General features: G+C 41.3%; 1 protein-coding gene across 2 annotated transcripts in view; it reads right to left on the bottom strand.

The window, feature by feature from the left end:
• LOC135211166 (mitochondrial import inner membrane translocase subunit TIM50-C-like) overlaps window positions 1-26,871 on the bottom strand; it is a 49,226-nt gene that overhangs the window by 15,773 nt on the left and 6,582 nt on the right. For both annotated transcript variants that reach the window (XM_064244355.1, XM_064244354.1), the window contains exons 2-5: window positions 15,260-15,492; window positions 8,037-8,144; window positions 4,639-4,770; window positions 3,945-4,065 (exon numbers count right to left, since the gene is read on the bottom strand). In XM_064244355.1, the coding sequence (XP_064100425.1) occupies window positions 3,945-4,065; window positions 4,639-4,770; window positions 8,037-8,144; window positions 15,260-15,439 (541 nt within the window). In that variant the 5' untranslated portion in view covers window positions 15,440-15,492. The remainder of the gene's footprint in view (window positions 1-3,944; window positions 4,066-4,638; window positions 4,771-8,036; window positions 8,145-15,259; window positions 15,493-26,871) is intronic.

Below are 26,871 nucleotides of genomic sequence, written 5' to 3'. Positions count from 1 at the left end.
TCTGAGCGTTAGAAACGCCCTTTGCAGCAAAAGAGCACAGGAGGGACCTTTTCTTCAATACTCCTGCAGCAAAAAGCGATGCCAACTCGTTCGCCCCATCTCTCAGGGCTTTGTCCATGCAGGACATAATACTGCTTGGAAGCTGAGATGTAGATGATTCCTTATCTTCCAAGGTTCGAGCCAGAGCCCCCAAGGACCAGTCAAGAAAATTAAACACCTCAAATGTTTGGAAAATGCCTTTCAAGAGATGATCCAACTCTAAAGACGTCCACCAAATTTTGGCCGCATTCAGAGCATGTCTGCGGGAGCTGTCTACAATGTTGGAAAAGTCCCCCTGGGAGGAGGCAGGTACTCCCAGGCCAAGACTTTCCCCCGTTGTATACCAGATTCCAGACTTCGAGGCTAATTTGGCTGGAGGGAAGGGGAAAGAAGTCTTACCCGCTTCCCTCTTTTCCTTCAACCACGTATTAATCCTTTGAAGAGCTTTCTTTGCTGTAATAGATAGCTTCATTTTCAAAAACGATGACTTCTTAGGCGTTTTGTTCCTCGAGAACTGAGAAAGGGGGGACAACAGAGCTGAGGGTTGAAACTCCCCTTCGAAGATTGACAGGAGGCAATCAGTTAACTTTTTATAATCTGAAGAAGGTGCTTCGCCATCTCTCTCTTCTTCAGACGCTAAGTCTTCCACCTCCTCTTCTGCTGAAGACACATCTTGTAATCCAAAGTCTTGTCGACAAAAATCTTCTCGAACACATCGGGAGGAAGACGGGTTAACGTCCTGCTGCCTGCGTCCTGCGTCCCTCGCTTGAGCTACGTCCATCATACGAGTATCCAATTTGTTATTGCGTCCTGCGTCCTGCATGACGGAGCGCTCGTCCGTCTTAGCCGGCACCGTGCGTCCTACTCGAGAAACCGAAGTGCGAGGAGGAGGAGGCAAACTCTCATGATGCGTCCTCTTGGAGGACTTGACGGGGAGAGACGTGTCCTTACGTCTTGAAGAAGGCTGCTCCGTTGCTTCCCAAGACTTAACTAGGTCGGCTAATTTCCCTTGCATCTCTCTTAGAAAGTCTTTAGTTTCCGTTTCCTGACAGGATCCATACGAAGGCGGGGATCGAAGGTGAGAAGCACTGATACGACTAGAAGCAAAGACTTGAGGTCTGCGAGATGGAGAAGACACAGGAGAGAGCACCCAGGACGCAGAAGGAGAGCCCTAATCAGGTGAACCGCCGGCCATAGAACGTCTTGCGTCCTCCGTTGAACGAAACGTTCTCCTCCTTTTGACAGGAACAACGTCCTCATCCTCACTAGATGAGAAAATCTTGGGGCTACTCCACCTCTCTTGCGCGTAGCCGAGTTCATCCTGAGATGAAGCAGGTCTGTGCAGGGGACGCAATTCCTCCACATAGCGCCGATACCTGCCTGACGCAGAGCTATCGGTTGAAGAAAAACACTTCCCAGTGTCGCCTTTTCTATGGCGCACTGCTGCAGCCTGGGACGCAACAGGACTGCCTGAAGGGACGACTGATCGTATGGGGACCCCTCTCGCCTCCCTTCGACTGTCGACATGCCTTCTCCCTTGGGTCTGGGAGCTTGGCAGCGGTCTAGGTCTAGGAGCACGAGAGAGACGATCAGCCGCCCCCTCCACTACACTGTCACAATCAAAAGCACCCACTTTGTCCATAAGACGCTGAATCTGATCGCCCATTGATGCAAGGGCGGCAAACACTTTTAACATAATTTGGATCCTCAGAAACAGCAGCAGTTGCAGGAGAAACCTGAGGTGAAGGTTCTACAACTTCTACTTGGGAAGGAGGTGGAGAAATAACTAAAGCATTCAAGGCCTTACTAGAAGAGCCTGACCTCTCACTCCAAGACACCGATCTCCTCACTCTATCTTTCTCCAATCTCTCCACATATTTAGTGAAAGTCTTCCACTCTTTCTCATTCAAACTTTCACACTCATTACACCTATTATCCCAAGTACACACACCCTCTCTACACTTCTTACACACTGTGTGAGGGTCTACCAAGGCTTTCGGTAGTCTCACCTTACACCCTTCTTTCACACACACTCTAAAGACAATACCAGAATCAGACATTGTAAGAAAATCCAAACGCGATTGCCAATCCAACCTTCCAATACGATACCAAAAGAATCCATCCAAGTACAGCAAAAAGTCAGCTAACGAGCTCGAAATTCAAGCAGGGAACCCTCAACGATGTTGACGGTTCGGCTGGCAGAGAAAATCTGACGAAAATGGGAATGGTTCTGAGCGCCAGCGCCACAGGAACGGGGTGGCGATCACCTGAACTACCAGTGATCTAGCGGTTGCCGCGAGTTTTGAAAATTCTGCCAGTGCGACAGAGGATATAGCTATATATATACCTGCCAGGTAAGTGTCATACATGAAAATGTACATTAATTATCTTACTTAAACTGTTCTGATAGCAAGAATGGTAGGAATTTAATTAAGTAAGCAGAGTGCATACTTTATTGCATACACAATAAAAGCATACATGTAGTTCAGTACTACTAATACATTGTTATTCAGTACACTATTATTATCAAGACAAGATTACGTACTTTTAAATATACCATGTTACATGTTATTTTACTATTTTATTTTACACGTTATTTTTTTTGTAAAATGTATTGTAGAGCAGCAAAAGACAGTACTGCACTCCATCACTATCATAAACTGCCTTGTATCATTGTCATATGTTTTTTTAACCTAAGCTTTTTTAACATCAGCATTTCTTTTGTGGAGTCAAGACATAAAATGATTCTCTGCATTCTCCTCTCTCCTGTGCATTTTCTGCTCCACATATCACCTTTTCCATAACTATCTAGTCCTTGCTCCAGGTCCTCATCTTACTAATTCTGCATTACTGCTTTCCCTACAAACTAATCCTCACCTTTTCTCATCACATGCCCAAACCTCTCAGTCTTTGAGATCTGTCTATTTTAGACCACTGACTTAAACATATCTCACAATGTACTCTGGCCATGAGTCTTGCCACTCTTTAGACACCTTTTCAAAATCTGTTTTCCTTGTCAGTGTCTACTGTCACCGCAGTGTAGTGTGGGCTTCACATACCCATCTTTATCTTAGCTCTTTCTACTACATAATGGGATTTTTTTTCATATACTAATATAATAGTCTAGCTATCTCTCTATTTCATTCAGGCTACAGCTACCCACTTTCCTACTGACCTCAAGTCCAGATTCATTAAGTTGGCATTTTAATGCTTATTCTTTAGTGGAAATTGCTTTGTCATCTCAAGCGTTCCTTACACATCGATCAACTCTGATGTCTATCGATACTGCGTTCTGCATGACCATAGACCTGTGAATGATGGGGTTGGTCTGTACTGTATTCTGCATGACCACAGACCTGTGAATGTTGGGGTTGGTCTATACTGTGTTCTGCATGACCACAGACCTGCGAATGTTGGGGTTGGTCTGTACTTAAAGTATAATGTATTTAAAGAAGAGACAGAATTATTTTGATATATATAAGTCAATTCCTGTCCCACTTGTCTGGATGTGCATCTAGGTTCCTAGGTGATTCTAGTAGTGGAGCTAGTTATTCTTTAAGCTATCAGCAGAAGCTACTATATAAGGGGATAAAAAACAAGGACAATATCCATTAATTAATGGGTTTGTACATGTATATTTTCAATTACTTTTGTTTCAACACTAACTCATTACTTCATGACAGCCTGGCTAACTCTCTAGATGAGGAAGATTTTTTGCCCTGGAAATGACTTTAATTAAGGGCTCTGGAACCATGTGAGCTCCTGGACTCAAGGAAAATGTTACCACAGAAAGTCATAAATTTATCAAATAAAAAAAAATCATCCCAAACTAGTGGTTCCTGAATCAGATGATCCATTACTAAAGACACCATTATACAAAATAAAATGTACAATATACTACTTACTTCTAAGCATTAATCCAAGTTCAACAAGAGACTGGTCATTCATATTGCCATCCCATCTCTTCAGTTTCAAATGGTTACGAGGACTTGAAACTGCATCTGCATCCCAGTCAATACATATTACCTGTTTTGAATGAGTTTTAGTAAAACATTTTCATTAATCAAAATAATTTATTCATGCTTCTGCTTTCTATTTTTCTTTTTCTTTTAATAAAACATTTCAGACAACTTTTAGGCAAATTATTGAGTATAATTAAATAATAACAACACATATGACAACACCAAATTAGTCTCAATAAAAAAAGCATGAAAGAATAAAACAGAAGAAACTGCAATCAATTTTTTTTTATTTAGAGAATTATGCATAAACATGAAGCTTTGCCTCACCATATGCATCATGATATCTATACGAATTTGTATCTTTTCAAGAAAATGAGGTACCCATAGAATTGAACATGTATAGGAAAAATAAAGTTCTATTAGATTTCTAAAACCTACATCATAGAGTAAGTTTGATTAGTAGAAAATTTTAATTTCTGAACCTGCTATGACATCTTATGCAATTATAAACAAAACTGGTCTGAAAGTACAATTTTGCACATAGCTATACAAATACTGAATTTGATTCTTAACCAGTTCTACCAAATGAAGTACTTTATGCTTTGAATAGCAGTGAAATTTTGGAAAACAGACCTACCTTTTCAAGATCACGATTGAGGCAGCTAAGATCTTTAACATGCTTGCCATTTACGTATCTAGTTGTATCCTTGTAAAGTCGATACCAAATGAGGCCATTGGGATCGAGATGATCAATGATTGGGAAAGCAGTCTGGAATAGAGAATAAATTACAGAATAAAAAACTGAAGAGTAGTACAGTACACAGGCAAGTTACCATATAGAGATATTTAAGAAAAACTAAACAAAACATGGAACACTGAATCAAATTTTCAAAGGACTTCATTCATTTCTGCCTACCTACTTACCTAATCTAAATATACACAGAGCAGAAATAGTTTTTTAAAATCTATCAAAATCCAAATACACTGATTCACTGTGAAAAGGAACAAATTATGAAGATGAGGGTGAAGATATAGGAGGGATACTACCCTCTGGCCTCTTATGAATAAACATCAAAGAAGTTAAGTATCAAGTTCCCAAATCAACCCTCACAAAAGTAGAGGGTGAATCCCATGAAGCATAGTTTGGGGTGATCTTTCAATCTCACTTCTGATGCTTGTGCCATAGAAGTGTTTTTGCAAGCCTTCATTATCAATTCTCAGACAAAAGACAGGGAGTGTTCTTTCTGACTTCAGGCTTCCTAGTTTAAATAATAATTTAAAAAAAAGGGGAAGCCTGAACCTCTACAATTACACTTTATCCTCACAAAGTCCTGAAAGGGCACAGAGCATGGTTCTCTTTCCCACAACAACTGGCAACGCAGGAAGACAAAAGTGCCAAAGCTTGAGCCTTGAAGGAAGTTATGTCTAAGCAAGTAAACCCTGGGGTTTAAGATAAAACTAGACTCATAATTCTAGGTGTGCCATGGCACTAGTAACAGTATAAACTCATTAAACAGTTTTGCCAAGGCCACTCATAGCAGGAATACCATCCTTGCAGTTAAGCCCCTTATGGTATTTTAACTGAAGGTTCAAATGCTGGAGTACTAAGTACTAGTTAAATTCCACCATGCAAGCTCTAGATGTCTAGAATGAAGCTCCCTTCAAGCTTTGACAAATATCTGAAGTTCTCTTGAGAAATGCATGCCAATTCCTGGGATAAGACAGTCCTGTGACTGACACAGCTCTACAACCTCAAATGCCTCAAAGAACATACAAAAACTGCCACTAAAGGAATGAAGACTCTGAGGGGATCCAGACCTTGTTAACAGCAGCTACCAAAAATTCCACCTTTGGCCTTGAAAATGCTTGCTGTAGAGCGTTTGTCTTGTCTGGCAATAATCTCTGCTGCTAATGACCACTCTCCAAGTAGAAAACAATTCTTCTTGCTTGGTGAATCTGTTATGCATTCCTTTTTCCAGGAGTATATCTGGAGATTAAGGTTATGTTCATACATTCCAATATTCAAAATTTATGAAAATGCATTTAATGTTATTTGTATGTGTATTAAAAAAAAACACAATGCTTTCTGGCTAGCATACTCTAACAATGCATCTTTTCACACTTTTCCATAACAATAATAAATAGGTATGCAGATACAATATAAATTTTCTTAGGTAAACATTGGCATATTGTTAAATACAGTGGAACCTCAACATACGAAAGTCCCTACTTACAAAAAATCCAAGTTACGAAAGCAAAGACGAAGATTTTTTGCTTCTGTATATGAAATTAATTCAGGGTAATGAAAGGGTAAAGTCCGAGATTCTCCCGGACCGCCGAGAACAATTTTAAAACTCACACCCCGCCAACTGAGTAGACTCGCCACCATCCTGCTCTCCTATTGGTCAGCATCTGTCACATCATGCCTTTATGTAATGGCGTTCCTTGACCATTTTTTGCGGCAGCGTTATCGTAAACACTGGAATTCGTTCGTTCACATATATTTCGTTTGTTAACGTAAATTCACGTTAGTGATTTCGCTTTTGTTGTACTGTAAGTTACTTTACCGTGTTGTGCGTGAACTTAATTACTTACGTTATTAGTCATGGGTCCCAAGAATGTTGCTGAAGTTCACGGAAAGAAGAGGATGTTTTCTATGGAGAACGAAGATGGAGATAATCAAGAAGTGATAATGTTTTCTGCCATTTGTTAATGTGTTTCATAAAGTTTAGTGTTAATGTATTCTGCAATTTTTTATTGATTCATAAAGTTAAGATTTCATGTTTTCTGCCATTTGTCCTCCTCCTCTGTCGCCACTTTCAGAGTTCGCCTCACTCAAAAGGTAAGGTTCCACATTTTACTACATATACGTATACGTAAATGTACGTACAGTATTTCTTGTACCATGTACACTAATACACATTATTTACAGGTACGTACTACAATAAAGGTTGTTAGGTAATGAATGGTCCAAATTGTTGTATGTATTTCATTGTTTATTGGTCAATTTAGCTTTATTATAAAATTTACTGTGGTGTTTTTGTAGGGCTTGGAACAAATTAGGCAATTTACATGTAAAACTTAGTTCGAGTTACGAAATTCAGGTTACGAAGGTCGCTTTGGAACGGATTAATTTCATATCCTGAGGCACTACTGTAACTTAAAATTCTCTCTCTCTCTCTCTCTCTCTCTCGTCTCTCTCTCTCTCTCTCTCCTTTTTTTTTCATTCTGCTCATTACATAATCTCCTATTTGTGTACACGATTTGGTTTTTTAGTTAATGTGTTCAAGTATTGTGTGTGCAGTAATCTTCTGTTTTTCTAACATATTTTTATTCTAGTAATTTTAATTTCTAGATCACTTTTATTGCGTCATTTTTTGCATGAGTACTTTTATGTTTTTGTCTGATTGCATGTAAAGTTACTTATTTCTAGATCACTTTTATTGCGTCATTTTTTGCATGAGTACTTTTATGTTTTTGTCTGATTGCATGTAAAGTTACTTATTTCTAATGAAGAAGATAACATCTACACACATCACACATCACAGAATAAGTGTACCCAAAATTATTTTCTTTTCGTGTTAGGTAGATATACTAGATTATGCTTGCCAAACAGACTGCTATTTTACAATAAACATGCTACTGGCATGAAAACATTTTTAGTTAAAGAATGGTAAACACAAACTATATAATGATGGAAATGGGTAATGCTAATTACTGGACACTAATGTGCAGATATTTTTCATTATTACATAAGTGTTTTCTACATACAGCCTATAATATATGTATTTGATCGTTTCATTCTCCTATGAAATTCTGATGTCATAAAAACAAATGGAATTCTAAGTTCAGTTTCAAGGGAATATGAGAAACCGTTTTCTAATTGCCATAAAATATAGATACATCATAAACTTTACTTTTACTTATGATTAAATACACACAGGCATCTGCTATTAATACATATGGTTCATTGAAATTGTAAATATAACATATTCAAAAGTATTTATCAATATTAAAAGATAATTGTATACTTACAAATCCTTGTTCATTAGTATATATCACAACTTCAAAAAGCGGTGGTCCACAATGATGCAACAGAAAGTCAACACCAGGCCGTTTCTTGAACCGCCATCCTGTTTCATACTGGAATCAAGAAAACGTTAAATCAATATCTGCTGCTTAATTTCAGAGAAAATTCTTTAATCCTTTCAGTGTTTCACAGCACAGTAATTATTGATTCTCAATATCAGTATTCAGTGATGAATTAATTACAACTGCCATTAGGTAAGGAATGAACTTACAGAAGACTAATCCTTAAAATATTCACTAACACTTCACTCCCTTCCAACTTCAGATAAATGTACATCAGATGGAATCTAGAGTTTGCATTCCATGGAAAATTAAAATCATCTACAATTAATGGTAAAATAAACCCACTCATGTAAAAATATAAATTTTCATAATAAAATTAATCATTTGGATACTTACCTACTGTTAAGGTTAGATTACCTGTATCCCAGTGTCTATTAGGCAAGTCAGCATTCAAATATTTAAAACGTGCCAAAATATGTTAAGACAAGCGAGACATATTCTCTATGAGGCCTCTTTCCTCAACTAAATAATGATACAGTGAAGCATAACGTTGCAAAAAACACTGATCAAACCAAAGGAGTTTCTCCAATTCAAACTCTTCTTTTACCAGAGGGTGACGACAGGAACGCCTGGTGAGTGGCAACAGGACGTGACACTTGGCGATAAAAGGCAACAGCAGCGAGGAGCCAAGTACTGTATCGCATCCACGACTCGATGAAAGGGAGACAGCCTTATGCGATTCACAAACTCAGTTGCGTCCACATAAGTCAACTGAAGTTATGAAAATGAGGTGCAAGAGAAAATAGTAAAGTCTGGAAGGTGGAGGGGAGAGGAGTTACAGACTCTCCCACCTCGTCCAAGAGCAAATCAACATAGTACTTAAATGCATTCCAATCAACACATCATTAGAAAGCTAAGGAGCTAGAATAATATCTAGCTTGGAAACGACTGAAGATACTATAAACATTGTAGATTGAAAAGAGAAACATTTATCGAGGCAGTAGTAAAAAATTTGCTGATAGCCGAAGAAAAAGCATGCAAAGAATGAACAAGTGCATTTTGATGAAGAAAGCAGAATAAGCTAGCAGACAAAAATTTAGAATAAGGAAAACATGAGAGATTGGTTAAACTGTCGAATGAATTGATGTAAATATCAAAATAAGTAAAAATTGCTAGACACATTATTTTCTCCACAAAACTGACTATACCAACACCTTCCTTCTAACAGGGGAACACGAAAAAGAGCACTCACCATGGAGGGATTCGGAACTTTCCCGTAACGAAATCGGTTTAACTTGTATCAGAACTTAAAATAAGTTTAATTTCATGTTCTAACTTCTCCATATGCTTTTCCTGAACCGAATGGAGTGCAGAAAGCAGAATGTTGACCTACTTCAAATTCCAACATCCTGCTTACACCAAAATCATTCCTATGTACATAGTCTGATATTTTTGGTTTTGCTTCTGGTAGAAGACATCCTAGGAAAATGAAATTAAAATACCATAAACAGATGCAAAACAGCCAAAGTTCATAGAGTGCCAAAAACTGCCTAAGAGCAATGGCGGCAAGGAGAATTCTACTAAGAGCTACAACATTTGAAACACACCTGGTGGAGAACAGGTGAACTAGACAGTCATCCAGGCAGCCATTTTATTTTTTGCCTGAATGCCAACTCCCCTAATCAGTGCGGAGATACAAGCTAAACTCTAAAGGCCCCCATACACTGAATGATTGTATGAACGATTGTCGTTATCGACAAACGCACACACTATTCACAGTATGAACGATCTCTGCACCGATTTCAGTCTGAACAAATATTTTGTCTCAGGAAGACGTGGCATCCTCTCTAGAACAGACGTGCGCCATAGCTTTATATCGGCAGACAAAGGCATACATTGAACGACCTGTGTATAACAGACATAAGACACTGAGATTGTTCAGACACGAAGCTCCGCCCACTTTTGCATTCAGAAAAGCCCATACACAATGTTTTTACGAACGACACAGAGAGTTGTTCAGACAATCGTTAAGTGTATGGGGCCTTTAACAGTAGGTAAGATTCACCTCAAATAATATGAACTGTTGTGACAGACATATTCCTCAATATTTCTCTCCCATATTTAACAAGAAATCTGAAGTGATGTCTTCCTCTGCTGTCCCCATTGTACATTTTAAAGAAAATGAATCAATCAGCAATATTGGGGACTCACGAAAGAAAATATCACTTCATGTTAAAGTATATGGAAGATGTACTGTGTATTCAATCAAATAGTTTATCAAATCTGTGATATAAGGAATGATGTCAATATAAAAAATATTTACCTTGTATCTTAAAGGTACAACAATCAGGATGTTTATAAACTACAAAAATCCAGCTCCCGTCAGCACATGAATAGATGTAATGTGTGCTTTCTGCATAAAGAAACTAGAACTACTCTTATACTGTACACAATGTAATACAAAAATTACTTGGCTTTTCATCCAGTATAACTTAGTAAGTCTTACACATCCATCACCTTACATGTCAAGGAAAGACATGTTGGCTGTAATTTTCTCAGAGAACAATAAAAATTATGAAAATAATTGTTCATATCTCAAATTGTACAAATGGTAATTTGAAATTACTGTATTCATATTTAATAGTACAAAACTATTGTTTTACTTTTGCTAACCACCTGGTGAACACTAGTTAACAATGTGACTGCTTATTTTTAAGACAAAAGACAAGATGCATGGGTCACTCTCTTTGATAAGTTTGTATTCTTCTCACCAAGATAAGTTGCCCTACTAAGTCATCAGGTTCATTTGAAGCCTCACCTAGCTGAAGATACAGAATGCATAAAATCCTACAGAAGGAAATAGGATAAAAGCACCCACTAGAAAACAAGGTGGAAAATGTTATTGTTATAATACAATTAAGTTTGTTCATACTTACCTGGCAGATATATATATAGCTGTATTTCTGACGTCCGACAGAATTTCAAAATTCGCGGCACACGTAGTGGGGTGGTCAGGTGGTAGTACCCATTCCCGCCGCTGGGCGGCGGATATCAGGAACCATTCCCATTTTCTATTCATATTTATTCATGGCCCTTGTCTCCTGAGGGGAGGAGGGTGGGCACTCTAAGTATATATATCTGCCAGGTAAGTATGAACAAACTTAATTGTATTATAACAATAACATTTTGTTCATGAAACTTACCTGACAGATATATATATAGCTGAATCACACCTTCGGATGGTGGGTAGAGACAGACTAGGATTTTTTAGGAAATTTAAATTAAAATAAAAGATTAACTTATTGGTTCCTTACCTGATAGCAAAGTAGACTATGTGATTACTGTCAGCTAAAGCCTGCTTATGCTTTATCAGAGTTGCCAGCCAGGTTTTGACCTGTAGTGCTGGTGCTCTCTGGATGCTCTGTCAACGGGGACGTGACCACAATGCGACAAGACCATCTAGGCAAACATATGGCAGTAACACAGCAACCGACCACCACCTGACCAACTAACGCAAAAAACCCCTGATATTAACACTATGGAATGGGAGATTTTCACAGAAGATCTCACCATCAACCAAAAACACAATAAACTAACCTAACTAAGCTAAGGGATAGGGAGAGAGCTACCTTCAGCCCCCAAAACTGTGTCTGCCGAAATGTAAGGTCCCAAAGAACTACAGTTCTCGTAAATCGTTCTCACATCCCGGAGGTAATGTGAGGCGAATACGGAATTGCTCCTCCAGAAGGTGCTATCAAGAATATCTCTGATAGACATGTTCCTTTGGAAGGCAAGAGAGGTAGCTACGGCTCTGACCTCGTGAGCTTTTCACTTTAAAGAGGCTCATATCAGTCTTCTGGCAAGATGAATGAGCCTCTTTAATGACGTCCCTCAAGAAGAAAGCAACAGCATTCTTCGACAACGGCAAATCCGGTCTCTTCACCGAGCACCAGAGATTACCTGAGGGACCTCTTATCTCTCTAGTCCTATTCACATAGAACTTGAGAGCCCTGACAGGGCACAGGGCTCTCTCTGGTTCTTGACCCACGAGACTCGATATTCCTTTGATTTCAAAGCTCTTTGGCCAAGGATTAGACGGGTTCTCGTTCTTAGCCAAGAAAGAAGGGTTCAACGAGCAGACAGCGCTGTCTCCCTTGAAACCCACTAGGCTACTGAACGCTTGGATTTCACTAACTCTCTTCGCCGTCGCCAGAGAAGCTAGGAAAAGCGTTTTCCTCGTTAAGTCCCTTAGAGAAGCTTCATGGAGAGGCTCAAAGGGACTTAGCATCAGATGTTTCAACACCACATCTAAATTCCATGAGGGCGGTCTTGCTTGTGGAATTTTGGTGGTTTCAAACGACCTTAAGAGATCGTGCAGATCCTTATTGTCGGAGAGGTCCATTCCTCTGTGGCGAAAAACGGCAGACAACATACTCCTATAACCCTTGATCGTAGGAACTGCCAATTTTTGCACATTTCTTAGATAGAGTAAGAAATCTGCTATCTGATTCACAGAGGTCGTGGAAGAGGAAATTCCTTCCTTCTTGCACCATGCCCTGAAGGAGGACCACTTAGACTGGTAGACAGCTCTTGAAGAGGCTCTTCGAGCATTAGCGATTGCTCTCGCAGCTGCCTTTGAAAAGCCTCTCGCTCTGGCCAGCTTTTCGATAGTCTGAACGCAGTCAGGGCCAGAGCGGAGAGGTTTTGGTGAAACCTTTTGAAGTGAGGCTGTCTGAGTAGATCTCTCCTCCAGGGCAACGTTCTTGGGAAGTCCACAAGGAACGTCATGACCTCTGTGAACCACTCTCTTGCTGGCCACATTGGGGCAATCAGAGTCAACCTTGTCCCTTCTGACGCTGCGAACTTTCTCATTACGTCCCCCATGATCTTGAATGGGGAAAGGCGTAAAGATCCAGGTCTGTCCAGTCCCAGAGCAACGCGTCCACTGCAATTGCCCCTGGGTCCATAACCGGGGAGCAATACAGAGGAAGCCTCTTCGTCCTTGATGTAGCGAACAGGTCTACTAGAGGACGTCCCCACAATTTCCATAACTTTTGACAGACTTCCTGGTGCAAGGTCCATTCTGTTGGTAGACTTCCCGAACTTGATCCAGACATACTGAATCCAGAAAAGCCAATCCAAAATCAAAAACCAATCCACTATTACGCGTGCCAATCCAACAATCCAGAAGTCGATACCAAAAGTCAATCCAGATAATATTATGCGAGATATATGAAAAAATCCTAGACGGAGGTACTGTAAACAGATGTTTGCAGCACCGGCGACAGAAAAAATATGAATAGAAAATGGGAATGGTTCCTGATATCCGCCGCCCAGCGGCGGGAATGGGTACTACCACCTGACCGCCCCACTACGTGTGCCGCGAATTTTGAAATTCTGTCGGACGTCAGAAATACAGCTATATATATATCTGTCAGGTAAGTTTCATGAACAAAATATAAACTATTCCAATAAAGTGAAGCCCTACCTTAGGCCAGGTCAGTAGTCCAGCATTTCCCCATATTAAGAGTCCTAAGAAGAATAAAAATTACCCTTAAAACTTCATAAGTAAAATGGTGAACTGACCATAACCACCATGGTGTCAATGGAGTAATGTGATAAAATACCACGAGGATCATAAGTATCACAATCTTGAAAGATGGAAAAAGCAAGGCACATAAATATGATGATGGTCGCATGAGGAAGGATGGCCAAGTGCACTGTCAGTTGTTAATTAAACCTTAAAAGGAACCCATCCTTCTCCAAATAATTTTTCATTTTGAAAATGCAGCTTGGTGTAACCATTCATGGAATAACAGAGATTTTGTGTAGTGGTTGGTTGTTTTTGAAAGAACATGAATTCATCAGTTGGTAAGTGACAGGCTTTATCGTAAGCACATCCACATTGTTGTATAGTACCAATGTTAGTCTATCCTTCAATGCTTTAAAACTTTGTTCCTGTTAAGTAACTTCTTATCAAACAGTCCTCTTTTGTCACAATTAAAAATTTGCTTAAGATATCTTGATAGCCAGAGATGTAGTAGCAGATTCTTTGTTAGCATATGTACCCTGTTCAGAATTTTGGTATGTCTGAACGGTTTTGTTAGCATATGTACCCTGTTCAGAATTTTGGTATCTCTGAACGGTTTTGTTTCCCTTTCCACTTTGCTTTTACTAGAAATTCCTAATTAATGCTTACAGTCTCTTGTCATGACACAATGTCATTAACTGGTATCCATGCTCTATTTATATCATACACCAAAAGAAGTGAATGATTCTTCCAGACTCATTCACCCTAGGAATGCATAATCCAAAAAACACGAGCTTTCCTTCTTAATATTTCTTCCACAAACAATATTAGTTCTCCTATACATATTCACTAGTGTTCTATGGAACCACCATAATTTTCTTCCACTGCAAATACTAAAAACTAAGACTTACAGAGTACCTCACATAATCCATCTTGATAAAAAAAAAAAAACCTCTGCTGATGATGCAAAGTAGAGTTAATGTTTGCAGCCTGAGGTTAAACAAAATTAGTACCATGAAATCTATCTTCTACTTCACTTCATTAATCAAAGATTCATTCTTGCTGAGCACTCTGGAAATCTACTCATGAAATGTTCTGTCTTGGGCTTAACAGGACTATTAGCATTGCTACTCTTACAATTTGGGGCATTATTACTGTAAATAAGGCAGTAAAAAATATGGACCATCAATTCCTAGAATTTTCTACTTCAACTCTTTCCCTCTGGACCTTGGTAAACAGTGAATAACTCAAACCACTATGTATTAATGACATTATGAATAAGGGAACTCTTTACAAGATGAAAATGGTAAAAGCAAAGTCTACAAAGCATATTCATATTTTGTATGGAGTCAAAGCAAAAAAAACCAACATTTGACAGATGAGATTGGGAAATTTTTTTTTACTTATTTTAGATTTACGTTTGACCTTCCTACATAAAATGCCTAGTTATATGTAACAACAGGTTTGCAATTACCATGAACACTTTCTGATATGCACAGTACAGTACACATTTTTCTATAACCAAAATAACCATTCTTGAATTTAATCCAGCAATTATAGGTCTCATCTCAATCTGTAAACCAACAAGAATACTATGGAAACTACTTAAGTCAGATAAACTTTAAAATCTACTTACAGTCCATTCAGGGTGAACCAAAACATCCCTTAATTCAAGAACCAAAGTGTACGGAGGTTGGATGTAGGGGGGTTTAACAGGATCTGGAAGCAATTTATCACGTGATGGTTCTTGAATCATCCTGTTCATGTCATTCATTCCTTTCCAAGTACGCAAGAGGTACTGTTGTATAACTGGCATTTCTGAAAACTCATCAACTATTGGCTTTCCATCAGGACCAACTTCAGGTGACCCTAAAGAAAAGAAATGTGCAAAATATGTTATTGTTATAATACAATTAAGTTTGTTCATACTTACCTGGCAGATATATATATAGCTGTATTCTCTGAAGTCCGACAGAATTTCAAAATTCGCGGCACACGCAGTGGGCGGCCAGGTGGTAGTACCCATTCCCGCCGCTGGGAGGCGGATATCAGGAACCATTCCCATTTTCTATTCATATTTTATCAGTGCCACTGTCTCCTGAGGGGAGGTGGGTGGGCACTTTAATTATATATATCTGCCAGGTAAGTATGAACAAACTTAATTGTATTATAACAATAACATTTTGTTCATGAAACTTACCTGACAGATATATATAGCTGAATCCCACCTTCGGATGGTGGGTGAAGGACAGAATAGGATTTTTAGGAAACTAAATTAAGTAGATGATATACATCTTGGTTCCTCACCTGTTAGCATAGCCGACTTCGTGATTACTGTCACCAAAGTCTGCTTCTGCTTTACTAGAGTTGCCAGCGAGGTAGAGACCTGTAATGCTGGTGCGCTCTAGATGATCTGTCAACGGGGGCGTGACCACAATGTGACTAGACCATATGACCATACTTCTGAGGGCAACGAAGCTAAAACCACCACCTGACCTAACCTATCAAAGTTAGTTCCATAACTTCTAGGCTAAAGAAAAGGAACGCGCCTCAAGCGACCAACCCTTCAAAGTTAAAAGCACACCTATCCTTTTTCTATAGGATAGGATTCGTGTTGCTTCCTGCCCCCAAAAATATATCTACGGATATGTATGGTCCTAGCGACTTACAGATCTCAAATGTCGTCTTCACATCCCGTTGGGAGTGTGAAGCAAACACAGAGTTGCTTCGCTAAAGCGTGGCACTCAGGATGTTACTGAGTGTCATGCTCTGTTGAAATGCTTCCGAGGCCGCGCCCTCACCTCTTGAGCATTCATATTAAGAAAAAATCTCAAATCTTTATGCAAACATAATGAATGAGACTTTCTTAAAAGAACTCCTTGACTATAATCCCAGGGTGTTCTTGGACATGAACCAGTCTGGTCTTTTTACGGAACACCACAGATTGTCCGTTGACCTCGACTTTCTATAGTTTTATCAAGATAAAACTTGAGAGACCCGACAGGGCACAGGACTCTCTAATGCCCTTGCCCAATAATTTGTGCCATACCCTTGGTCTCCAAGCCTTCGGGTCAAGGGTTAGACAGGTTTTCGTTCTTACCAAGAACGGAAGGCTTAGAGGACAGACCGCATTATGTCCTTTAAAGCCAAAACCTCTGATGATGGCTTAAAACCTCACTAACCCTCTTTGCCGTGGCTAGAGCGGTTAGAATGTTAGCCTTTCTGGTCACGTGTATTAAGTTCGCAGAAAGGATAGGTTCGAAATGCTCTTGGCATCAGAAACTCAGACTACGTCTAAGTTCCATGCCGGAACCTTCGATCCAGAGAATTTCAAAATCTCCACAGACCTCAAAGATCGTGAAGCTTTGTTGTTTGACAGAACCGAATCTCTGAGCCTAGAGGCCGTCAACAACATATTTGCATATTCAACAATTGTTAGGACTTCTAGCTTATCTCATACTTCAGACGGAAAGATAGAACCATAAAGAAATTCACAGAGGTCGAGGTGGAGGAACAGTCATTTTCCCTTCACTATCTCCAGAAACGGCCCCCTCCGATTGAACACTGAAAATAGGCAGCACTGCTTTGCCTTGGCCAAGAGACTGCCATTAATCTTGAAGATCTTATCGCTTCTCGATAGTCTGAACGCCTTCAGACTCAGAGAGGAGAGATATTAGATACTTCACTAAGTGACGATGTTAGATTACACCGATTCTCTCGGGAAGGGTCTTTGGACAATTCTCTCTGAATTACATGACCTCTGTGAATCCAACCTCTTAAAGGCCAACATGGTGGCGACTAATGCTAATCCTCTAGGATCATGAATAAGGGAACAACTTAAGAGGAAACTCCTTCGTCTTCAATATTACGAAAACTTAACGAAAGGATGCCCTCAGTCTCTCCTCAACTTACGACATACTTCTAAGTGAGGATTACTCAGACGTCAGTAGTTGCTGCCTTCGACCGAGAAGACCCACACGGACGTGCACTAGTTTAACGAACCTCTTGAGGATCGTTACGTTCCGTGCCGAAGCCCATAACCAACTCTCTCTTCTTGAGCTATGAGAGAGCTGAGAAATTATCCGAGATGATTTGGACCACTCGATCAAAACTCACTCTTCGAGGAACTGGAGAGCCGACCAAATTGGCTTCCAATTCTTTCAGACAATGTGCTCGGACATCTGTTCCTCTGTTCGGATGTCTGGTACCCTCTCGCTATCACCTGAGGTGATCCTCAAGCCGTTGAGAGAAAATTAGAATTATTACTAGATCTTTGATGTTATTCCAATTTCTCCGTGAGGAAAAACTGTAGAGGTCTGAATTGCTGTTTATTCAGGGAAAACAAGCTTCTCCAGCGAGGAAATGGTCCCCAGCAAACTCATCCATTCCCTCACTCAGCCTGCTTCCTTCCCTAAATAAGGCTGCGCTTTGCATAAGCAGGAGAGCATTATTATAGTGCTATGCCGCGGTAGACTCGTACAGAATTCTGTTACAGTGCGGTAAAACCGCACCGAACAGGTATAAGAGATATCTTGTTGAAATTTTCTAAATAAACGGAAGGCATGCTCATTCATGATTACTAGAAATTTCCTCAACCCGAGGCTAAAATCCATGATTGTAGGGCAGAGAGACGGCTAGTCAGCATCCCACAGGGGAGAGAGACGTAACCAACCCCGCGCATGTCACAGAGCTAGCCGGTACTGCGTAGATCACAGTAACAGCAGCCTTGTTCATTCATCGTCTCGCACTATCTGCCTGAGTTGCCAGCTACTCCCTTTACGAAGGAATAGGTATAATTTTGTCGAGCAAAAGGAAACTCTCAAGCAGGCATATTTAAACGAAACAGAATTCGCTAAATACAGAAGCTGAGTTGGTGTTGTCGTAACAATACCTTAAGAGTTGTTCTTACTCCGAAAACTCTTGGAAGGTTGAAGGGAGTGTCAATTAAATACATTAGAACAACAGTTCTTTCGGCTTCTATCCGTAGAGGTAAATACGATATGCGTATATGACTTGACCCATGCGTTAGCAAAATGACGCAAAGATAAACTACGTAAGTATTGTAGTAATTTGAACATCAAATTCTCTACTACATCTTTCCTCGACGAGAAAAAGAGAAAGAAAGGAAAACGACTGTCCACGTTCTAATGAATGAGACTTTTTAAAAGAACTCCTTGACTCTTTGCCAAGACTCTTTGCCAAGAGAAGGGAGTAATATTCGAATAGAGACCATCAAGTGAGAACCGAGGATCGAAAAGGACCGTTCAATGTTCTTATGATATTGGACATAAGACTTCCTGGATCTAGTCTACAAGTCTTTTTCTTACTCCCCGGATGAGCCTCTGAAAATGAATGAGAGCTCTTCCGAAATTTGTTAATGAGAGTTTATCCGCTTAAAGATAAAAACGTTAAAATCTATGTCAATGAGAACTACCCATTTATAGAGGGTCCCCCACTTAAAAGACAAAACGTTAAGTATCTTGACAATGGGGAAAACGTCCTTACTAGACAAAACAATTAGCACTTTGCTAATAGGGGAAAACCCTTTAACATGACCAAAAGTCACCCAGGAATCCAAGTATATAATCTTCCCGATTCTCAGAGAAATCGATGAAGAGGCAGGAGGGATCGAAGAAAAAATTCGGGTGTGTCTCTCCACTAACTCCGAATCCTTTTTTAAAAATTTCTGTAAAGGAATGTCCTGTGGAGAGTCCTGAAAAACCTCCTCTTGACGAGCGTTTAGAAAGCGTCAAGCGTCCCAAGAAACGTCCTGAACAGCAATAAGACGCCGTCTACAAGTCTTTTTCTCTCGCAAAGCGTCCTGCCGAGCTTCCACCGAAGCGTCCTGGCGAATGTCCACAAAAGCGTCCTCATACGCTTCTGCCGAGTCCTCATAAGCGTCCTGCTGAGCGTCCTCAAAAAACGTCCTGCTTAGCTGCGAGCGTGTCTGTGCAGAGAACACCAAGTGTTCTGAACGACATTTCAGAGAGGATCTCGTTGAGCGCCCTGATGCATGCAAGGCCCGCCAAGAGGCGTCCTGGCGAGCGCCCTTGCCAACATCTCAATGTTATGACGTACCGCGTTTTGCGTAGGACGTTGAATATTTTCAAGGGACGTCCTCATGCGAGTCTCCATGGATAGCCGCACGCTGCTCCTGAAGTGTGTGAACACTAAAGGAAGACGTACGGCTTTCGTCTTCAAGACGGGCCTTAACGACCTTCATACCTTCTTACAAAGACAGTGGCCGCCTGTGCGACAACTTGCGTCTTAGTAATGCAAAAGAACATCTCCAGAAACGCACTCAGCAAAGGAACGCCGAGCGTCCGAAAGACACCCTCGCCAGGTGCTTGCCGAGCGTCCTGGAGAACGTCTCTACTTGTAGGACGTCGAGCACCTCCAAAAGCTTCCTCACGTCTAAATTGCCCTTCTTATGCCGAACCAGAGACATAAGTTGTTTGACTGTGCAAAGCAGCTTGCCGGACGTCAAACTTATCAGCTTGAACAACATCCTTTTTCGAAGTAAAGCGAACGTTACATAACATATACGGAGCGCCATGAGGAGAGGAGACGAATACTGAGTTGCTCCTCCAAAAGGTGGAATCAAGAATGTCCTTGATTACCATATTCTTTTGGAATGCTAGCGAGGTTGAAACAGGTCTAACTTCATGAGCGTTCACTCGCAGGAGGCTCAAATCACTCTTCTGGCAAGATGAATGAGCCTCCTTAATAATGTCCCTTAGGAAAAGAGCCAGTGCATTCTTCGAAAAGGGTAGATGTGGTCTCTTCCTGAGCACCATAAATTACCCGAAGGACCTCTTACTTCCTTCGTTTATGTAAATAAAATTTGAGAGCCCTGACAGGGCACAGGACTCTTTCATCCTCTCGTGACGAGAGAGAGGACGTGAAGCGTCCTCTTCTCTAAAGCTTCTTAAGAGGGCGCGAGTCCTTCCGAGAGCTCCAATCCCTGTGTGGGGAGGACGCCTCGGAGGACGAGAAGCAAACCTTCAAGATTCGTGCACGTGCTCGATCTTCGGCAGCCTGGGAAGCGACAACAGGACCTGCCGAAAGGAAGCCAGATCAGCATGAAAAACCCGTAACCCTCCTTCGGCTTTTGACATGCCCTCTCCCTGGTTTCCTGGCTGGGAGTCCGACAGAGGTCTAGGCTAGAGGCGTTATGGGGGCCGATCTGACGTTCCCATCCTGACGAGAGAGAGGACGTGAAGCGTCCTCTTCTCTATAGCTTCTTAGAGGGCGCGAGTCCTTCCGAGTGCTCCAACCCTTGCGCGGGGAGGACGCCTCGGAGGACGAGAAGCAATCCTTCAAGATTCGTGCACATGCACGATCTTTAGCAGCCTGGGAAGCGTCAACAGGTCCTGCCGAAGGGACGCCAGATCGGTGGGGAGCCCCCGTAACCCTCTTGCAGCTTTCGACATGCCCTCTCCCTGAGTCCTGGGAGTCCGACAAAGGTCCAGGCCTAGAGGCATTATGGGGCCGATCTGACGCCCCCTCCACAACACAAGGGGCACTACACTTCACAACACTGATTGGAGAGCGAGCACTTTTCTCTAAGATACTTGATGTAATCCTCTAGCAGACACTTCTTCTAGGCCCGAAAGCCATACCACAGGGTTAGGCAAAATAAATCCTACAGGAGGTTAGAAGGTTTCAAAATCCTAGGAGGAGGTCTGTAAACAGTTGTTTACCGACCGGCGACAGAAAAAATATGAATAGAAAATGGGAATGGTTCCTGATATCCGCCTCCCAGCGGCGGGAATGGGTACTACCACCTGGCCGCCCACTGCGTGCCCCGCGAATTTTGAAATTCTGTCAGACTTCAGAGAATACAGCTATATATATATCTGTCAGGTAAGTTTCATGAACAAAATAGTATGTACTGTATATTGAAAGTGGTTATGAACAAATAATTTTTCACTTTCCATCTATAAAATTCAAGGACATAATAATTTATGTTAGCCATACATAAAGCAGTACAATCCAGCAGTATAAAAACAAAGTACTAACATCACTTTACAAACACTACAAACAGTAACAGAAACCAATACATATAATATTTAAGAGCTCATTGACATTTATTTAGCCCAAAGTTGTCTATCCTTTTCAAGACTACACAAATACTAGTAATTTTCATATATCCCAATTAGTGAATGATGAAGATCTACAGTACGATATAAACAAGACATTAACTTCTGATAATGTTAAATGACACACTTTAATCACTCCTCCAATCATAGCTTGACCTTATATCTCACAGTCACACTGCCAATCTACTTATATATTCCTCCTTTCTTTTCTCGCATTACAAGGAATTGTATGATCAACAGTCTTCTTAACAGCAGTTGAGTCATTATTATCCTACCGAAGGGTGGTCTTGTGCATGACTCCCACAGTGCAGTGTCACCTCTTAGTGTTACTAGACTCCCACAGAAATGTCATCTCTTAGTGTTACTAGTCTTATTAGAAGCTTTCATACATACAGAGGTAGCTTGCAATGCTGTCAAAGCAAATGAAATCTCCACAACACTATCCAAAGAGATAGAGGCTAGGACAATGGTGTACCTAAGAGTTCCAGGTACATCCAAAGAAGTGGCAGCATAAGAATTATATGTAGTTTGTGTTGTTACCCAGCCTTTGGGGAGAAAAATTTTGAGTGTGCAATTTACCTAACCACTAAGAAACAACAGTCGCCAATGATAACAACAGTTGCAAATCATTGGGTATAAGATTTACAATGAACTACTTGCCCAACCACTGGGAAAAGTTTCTTTTAGCTAACCAGTGGGAAATAGTTTTGTCAATATGTTAATCCCACAATTGGTCAGGAATAGTATTTATAATGTAAATTATTCTTTAAATAGTTAAAGTAATATGATTTTATGTTATTCCCTTAACTCATTTTACACAAAAAATATAGGATTTGGACCAAACACCAAGTGCTGGGACCTATGAGGTCATTCAGCGCTGAAATGGAAATTCGCAGTAAAAAGGTTTGAAAGGTGTAACAGGAGGAAAACTTCGCAGTTGCACTACGACTCAAGTGCTAGGAGAGGGTGGAAAGGAAGATGGAAGAAAGAGAATATGAACAGAGGTACCGACAGAAAAAGGAATGTAAAGAGGGGGGGGTGCACCTAGGGGCCGAAGGGATGCTGCTAAGAACCTTAAGTAATGTCTACAGTGCACCTCATGAATAGTAAAAAAAATATTTCCAGTTTGTGATATTTTCCAAACTATCCATGGAAAATTATTTACTATTACATACAAGTTATTCCTTGAACCAGTAAGAAAGAGATTCATATTGCACATCTCCCCCAATTGATGGGGACAAGATTTACACTGTTACTTCCCAACTGCCAGGGGACTAAGATGGTGTGTTATTTCTGCAATCGTGAGATAAAATGAGACATTATGTGTTACTCCCTCACCAATCATTGGCCAATTAAGGCTTATAGTAATCTTATTTCCCCACCTCCTCTGTGAAAAAGGTCAATATTGTACAATCTGAAACATAGAAAATTACAGTTAAAGAAATAAGTAGGGTGTACACCCACCCACTAAAAGAATAAGATTGATAACATGTGTTATAACCTACACACAAAAGTTGTGTTATTCCATTAACCATCACATTTACAGCACTGGTTATTCCTCAAACTGTTGTTCAAATACTCCAATGCCAATATTATCTTATTCACGCAACTGTTAGTTAAAAGGGTTCGGCACTACAGTGAACCCGCCGTCTTCATGGGGAATGTGTAAGAGAGCCCCACAACCCCTCCCCCCCAACCGGTGAATAGCTAGAATCTGGCCATACTTAGAACCCCTCTCAAATTGGTTAAAACTGTCTACGTATTTTGTTAGTTCAAACTCAAGAAAACCCTACTAAAAAGGCTTATAGTACCTGGTTATTTCAATATTTTTTTACCACAAAAAGTGCTTTTAATCATGAAATTGATAAGAAAATTCAGTAATTTTTGGATATATATTTCTCAAAGAAAAATACAGCAAATGCGCTAATTTCCTGGGAATATTGGGTACATAAGGTCCATTGAGAAATTTTCAAATACATGATTCTGCGAACAGTGGGAGTCAACTGTACTGGGCAAAATGTAATGGATTTTGTATTGTTCATTCTCCAAATCATACTAGTAGTTATTAAACATATATATTTGCAATCCAAGTACTGATCAATTTGAGTGATAAGGTTCATTACCAGTTATATGCTTAACAGCTGGGTTATATATTCATTTAAAAGTGTATAGTAGTATGCTTATATATTCTTCAGAAGGCATCTAATTAAATTCTTAAGATATCTACATTCCTATATTCTAAAACATGTTATTGTTATAATACAATTAAGTTTGTTCATACTTACCTGGCAGATATATATATAGCTGTATTCTCCGAAGTCCGACAGAATTTCAAAACTCGCGGCACACGCAGTGGGCGGCCAGGTGGTAGTACCCATTCCCGCCACTGGGAGGCGGATATCAGGAACCATTCCCATTTTCTATTCATATTTTATCAGTGCCACTGTCTCCTGAGGGGAGGTGGGTGGGCACTTAATTATATATATCGGCCAGGTAAGTATGAACAAACTTAATTGTATTATAACAATAACATTTTGTTCATGAAACTTACCTGACAGATATATATATAGCTGAATCCCACCTTCGGATGGTGGGAAGAGACAGAATAGGATTTGTAGGAAACTTAAATTAAGTAGATGATGTACACCTTGGTTCCTCACCTGTTAGCAAAGTAGACTCTGTGATTACTGTCACTTAAGCCTGCTTGTGCTTAATCAGAGTTGCCAGCCAGGTGGAGACCTGTAGTGCTGGTGCGCTCTGGATGCTCTGTCAACGGGGACGTGACCTCAACGTGACAAGAACATCGAGCCATACATATGAGGGCAACGAAGCAACTGACCACCACCTGACCAACTATCCAAGACCCCCTGAACACTAAGCTAAGAGATGGGAGGTCTTCACCAAAGACTCACCACAACCAAAAAACACAACAACTAAAAACTAACCTAAACCTAACTAAGGGATAGGGAGAGAGCTACCTTCAGCCCCCAAGACTGTGTCTGCAGAAACGTATGGCCCAAGAGAACAACAGTCCTCGTATATCGTTCTCACATCTCTCAAGTAGTGTGAGGCGAATACTGAATTGCTCCTCCAAAAGGTGGCGTCAAGGATGTCCTTGATCGACATGTTCCTTTGGAAGGCAAGCGAGGTTGCGACAGCTCTGACCTCGTGAGCTTTCACTCGCAAGAGGCTCAAATCGGTCTTCTGGTAAGACGAATGAGCCTCTTTAATCACGTCCCTCAGAAAGAACGCCAAAGCATTCTTGGATAATGGTATATCGGGTCGTTTAACCGAACACCACAGATTATCTGAGGGACCTCGTACCTCCTTTGTCTTGTGAACATAAAACTTTAGAGCCCTGACAGGGCACAGGGCTCTCTCAGGTTCTTGGCCCACAAGGCTTGTCATACCCTTAATTTCAAAGCTCCTTGGCCAAGGGTTAGACGGGTTTTCATTTTTTGCTAAGAAAGTGGGACTCAAAGAGCAGACAGCATTGTCACCTTTGAAGCCCACCCGCTTACAAATGGCTTGAATTTCGCTAACTCTCTTCGCCGTCGCCAGAGCAGTTAGGAAAAGAGCCTTCTTCGTCAAGTTCCTAAGAGACGCTGCATGGAGAGGCTCGAAAGGACTCGACATCAACAGTCTAAGGACTAAATCTAAGTTCCAAGAAGGAGGCCTCGCCTGAGGTATCTTGGTAGTCTCAAACGATCTCAAGAGATCGTGAAGATCTCTGTTGTCAGTAAGGTCTAGGCCTCTGTGTCGGAAGACTGCTGACAGCATACTCTTATATCCCTTGATGGTCGGGACTGCCAGCTTCTGCACATTCCTTAAAAATAGCAGGAAATCGGCTATCTGGCTCACAGAGGTAGTGGAAGAGGAAATTCCCTCCTTTCTACACCATGCCCTGAAGGAAGCCCACTTCGACTGGTAAACAGCTCTCGAGGAAGTCCTCCTTGCGTTGGCGATCACTTTCGCAGCTGCTTTAGAAAAACCTCTCGCTCTGGCCAACTTTTCGATAGTCTAAACGCAGTCAGACCCAGAGCGGAGAGGTTTCGGTGATATCTTGCGAAGTGGGGCTGTCTGAGTAGATCTTTCCTCCAGGGCAACGTCCTCGGAAAGTCTATGAGGAAGGACATTACCTCCGTGAACCATTCCTTCGCGGGCCACATCGGGGCGATCAGGGTCAACCTCGTCCCCTCCGATGCCGCGAACTTCCTTACTACTTCCCCCATGATCTTGAATGGCGGGAAGGCATACAGGTCCAGGTTCGTCCAGTCCCAGAGCAGAGCGTCTATAGCGACTGCTCCCGGATTCAACACAGGGGAGCAATAAAGAGGCAACCTCTTCGTCCTCGACGTCGCAAATAGGTCGACTAAAGGACGTCCCCACAGTCTCCATAGTTCTCGACAGACGTCCTGGTGCAGCGTCCATTCCGTCGGCAGGATCTGATCTGTCGGCTGAGAATGGTCTGCTCTGACGTTCTGGGACTCCTGCGATAAATCTCGTCAGGATCCTGATTCGCCTCGCATCTGCCCACAGCAGAATCTCCCTCGCTAAGTAAAATAGAAGACGGGAGTGTGTACCTCCCTGATTCTTTAGGTACGCAAGGGCCGTGGTGTTGTCCGAGTTGACTTGGACAACTTTTTCTGCAACCTTTTGCTGGAAGAACTGTAGCGCCAGGAAAACCGCCGCTAGTTCCTTCACATTGATGTGCCAGGACACCTGTTCCTCCCTCCAGGCGCCTGACACTTCTTCCCCTCCTAGTGTTGCTCCGCATCCCGACACCGAGGCGTCGGAAAACAACACTAGGTCGGGGCTCAGAAGCTTTAGGGACAACCCCTCTCGAAACTTCCGAGGATCTAACCACCATCTTAGATGGTTCTTCACCGATTTGGTGATCATAAAGGTCGCATCCAGATCTTCTTTGACTCTCCATTCTTCTGCCAAGAAAAACTGGAGAGGCCTGAGGTGTAGTCTTCCCAGGGAAAAAACAAACTTTTCCAGCGAGGAAATGGATCCCCAGCAGACTCATCCACTCCCTCGCCGAGCAAGCTTCCTTCCCCAGGAAGGCCGCAAACTCTCTCTAAGCCTTGCAGCTGTCGTTCCTGGGACGGAAACGCTCGAAAAGCCACTGAATCCATCTGAA

The sequence above is a fragment of the Macrobrachium nipponense genome, chromosome 4 (genome assembly GCF_015104395.2).
Source record: "Macrobrachium nipponense isolate FS-2020 chromosome 4, ASM1510439v2, whole genome shotgun sequence".
Classification (NCBI taxonomy): domain Eukaryota; kingdom Metazoa; phylum Arthropoda; class Malacostraca; order Decapoda; family Palaemonidae; genus Macrobrachium; species Macrobrachium nipponense.
Note: the sequence above shows the minus strand (reverse complement) of the source record. Positions and strands in the feature narration are given on the sequence as shown.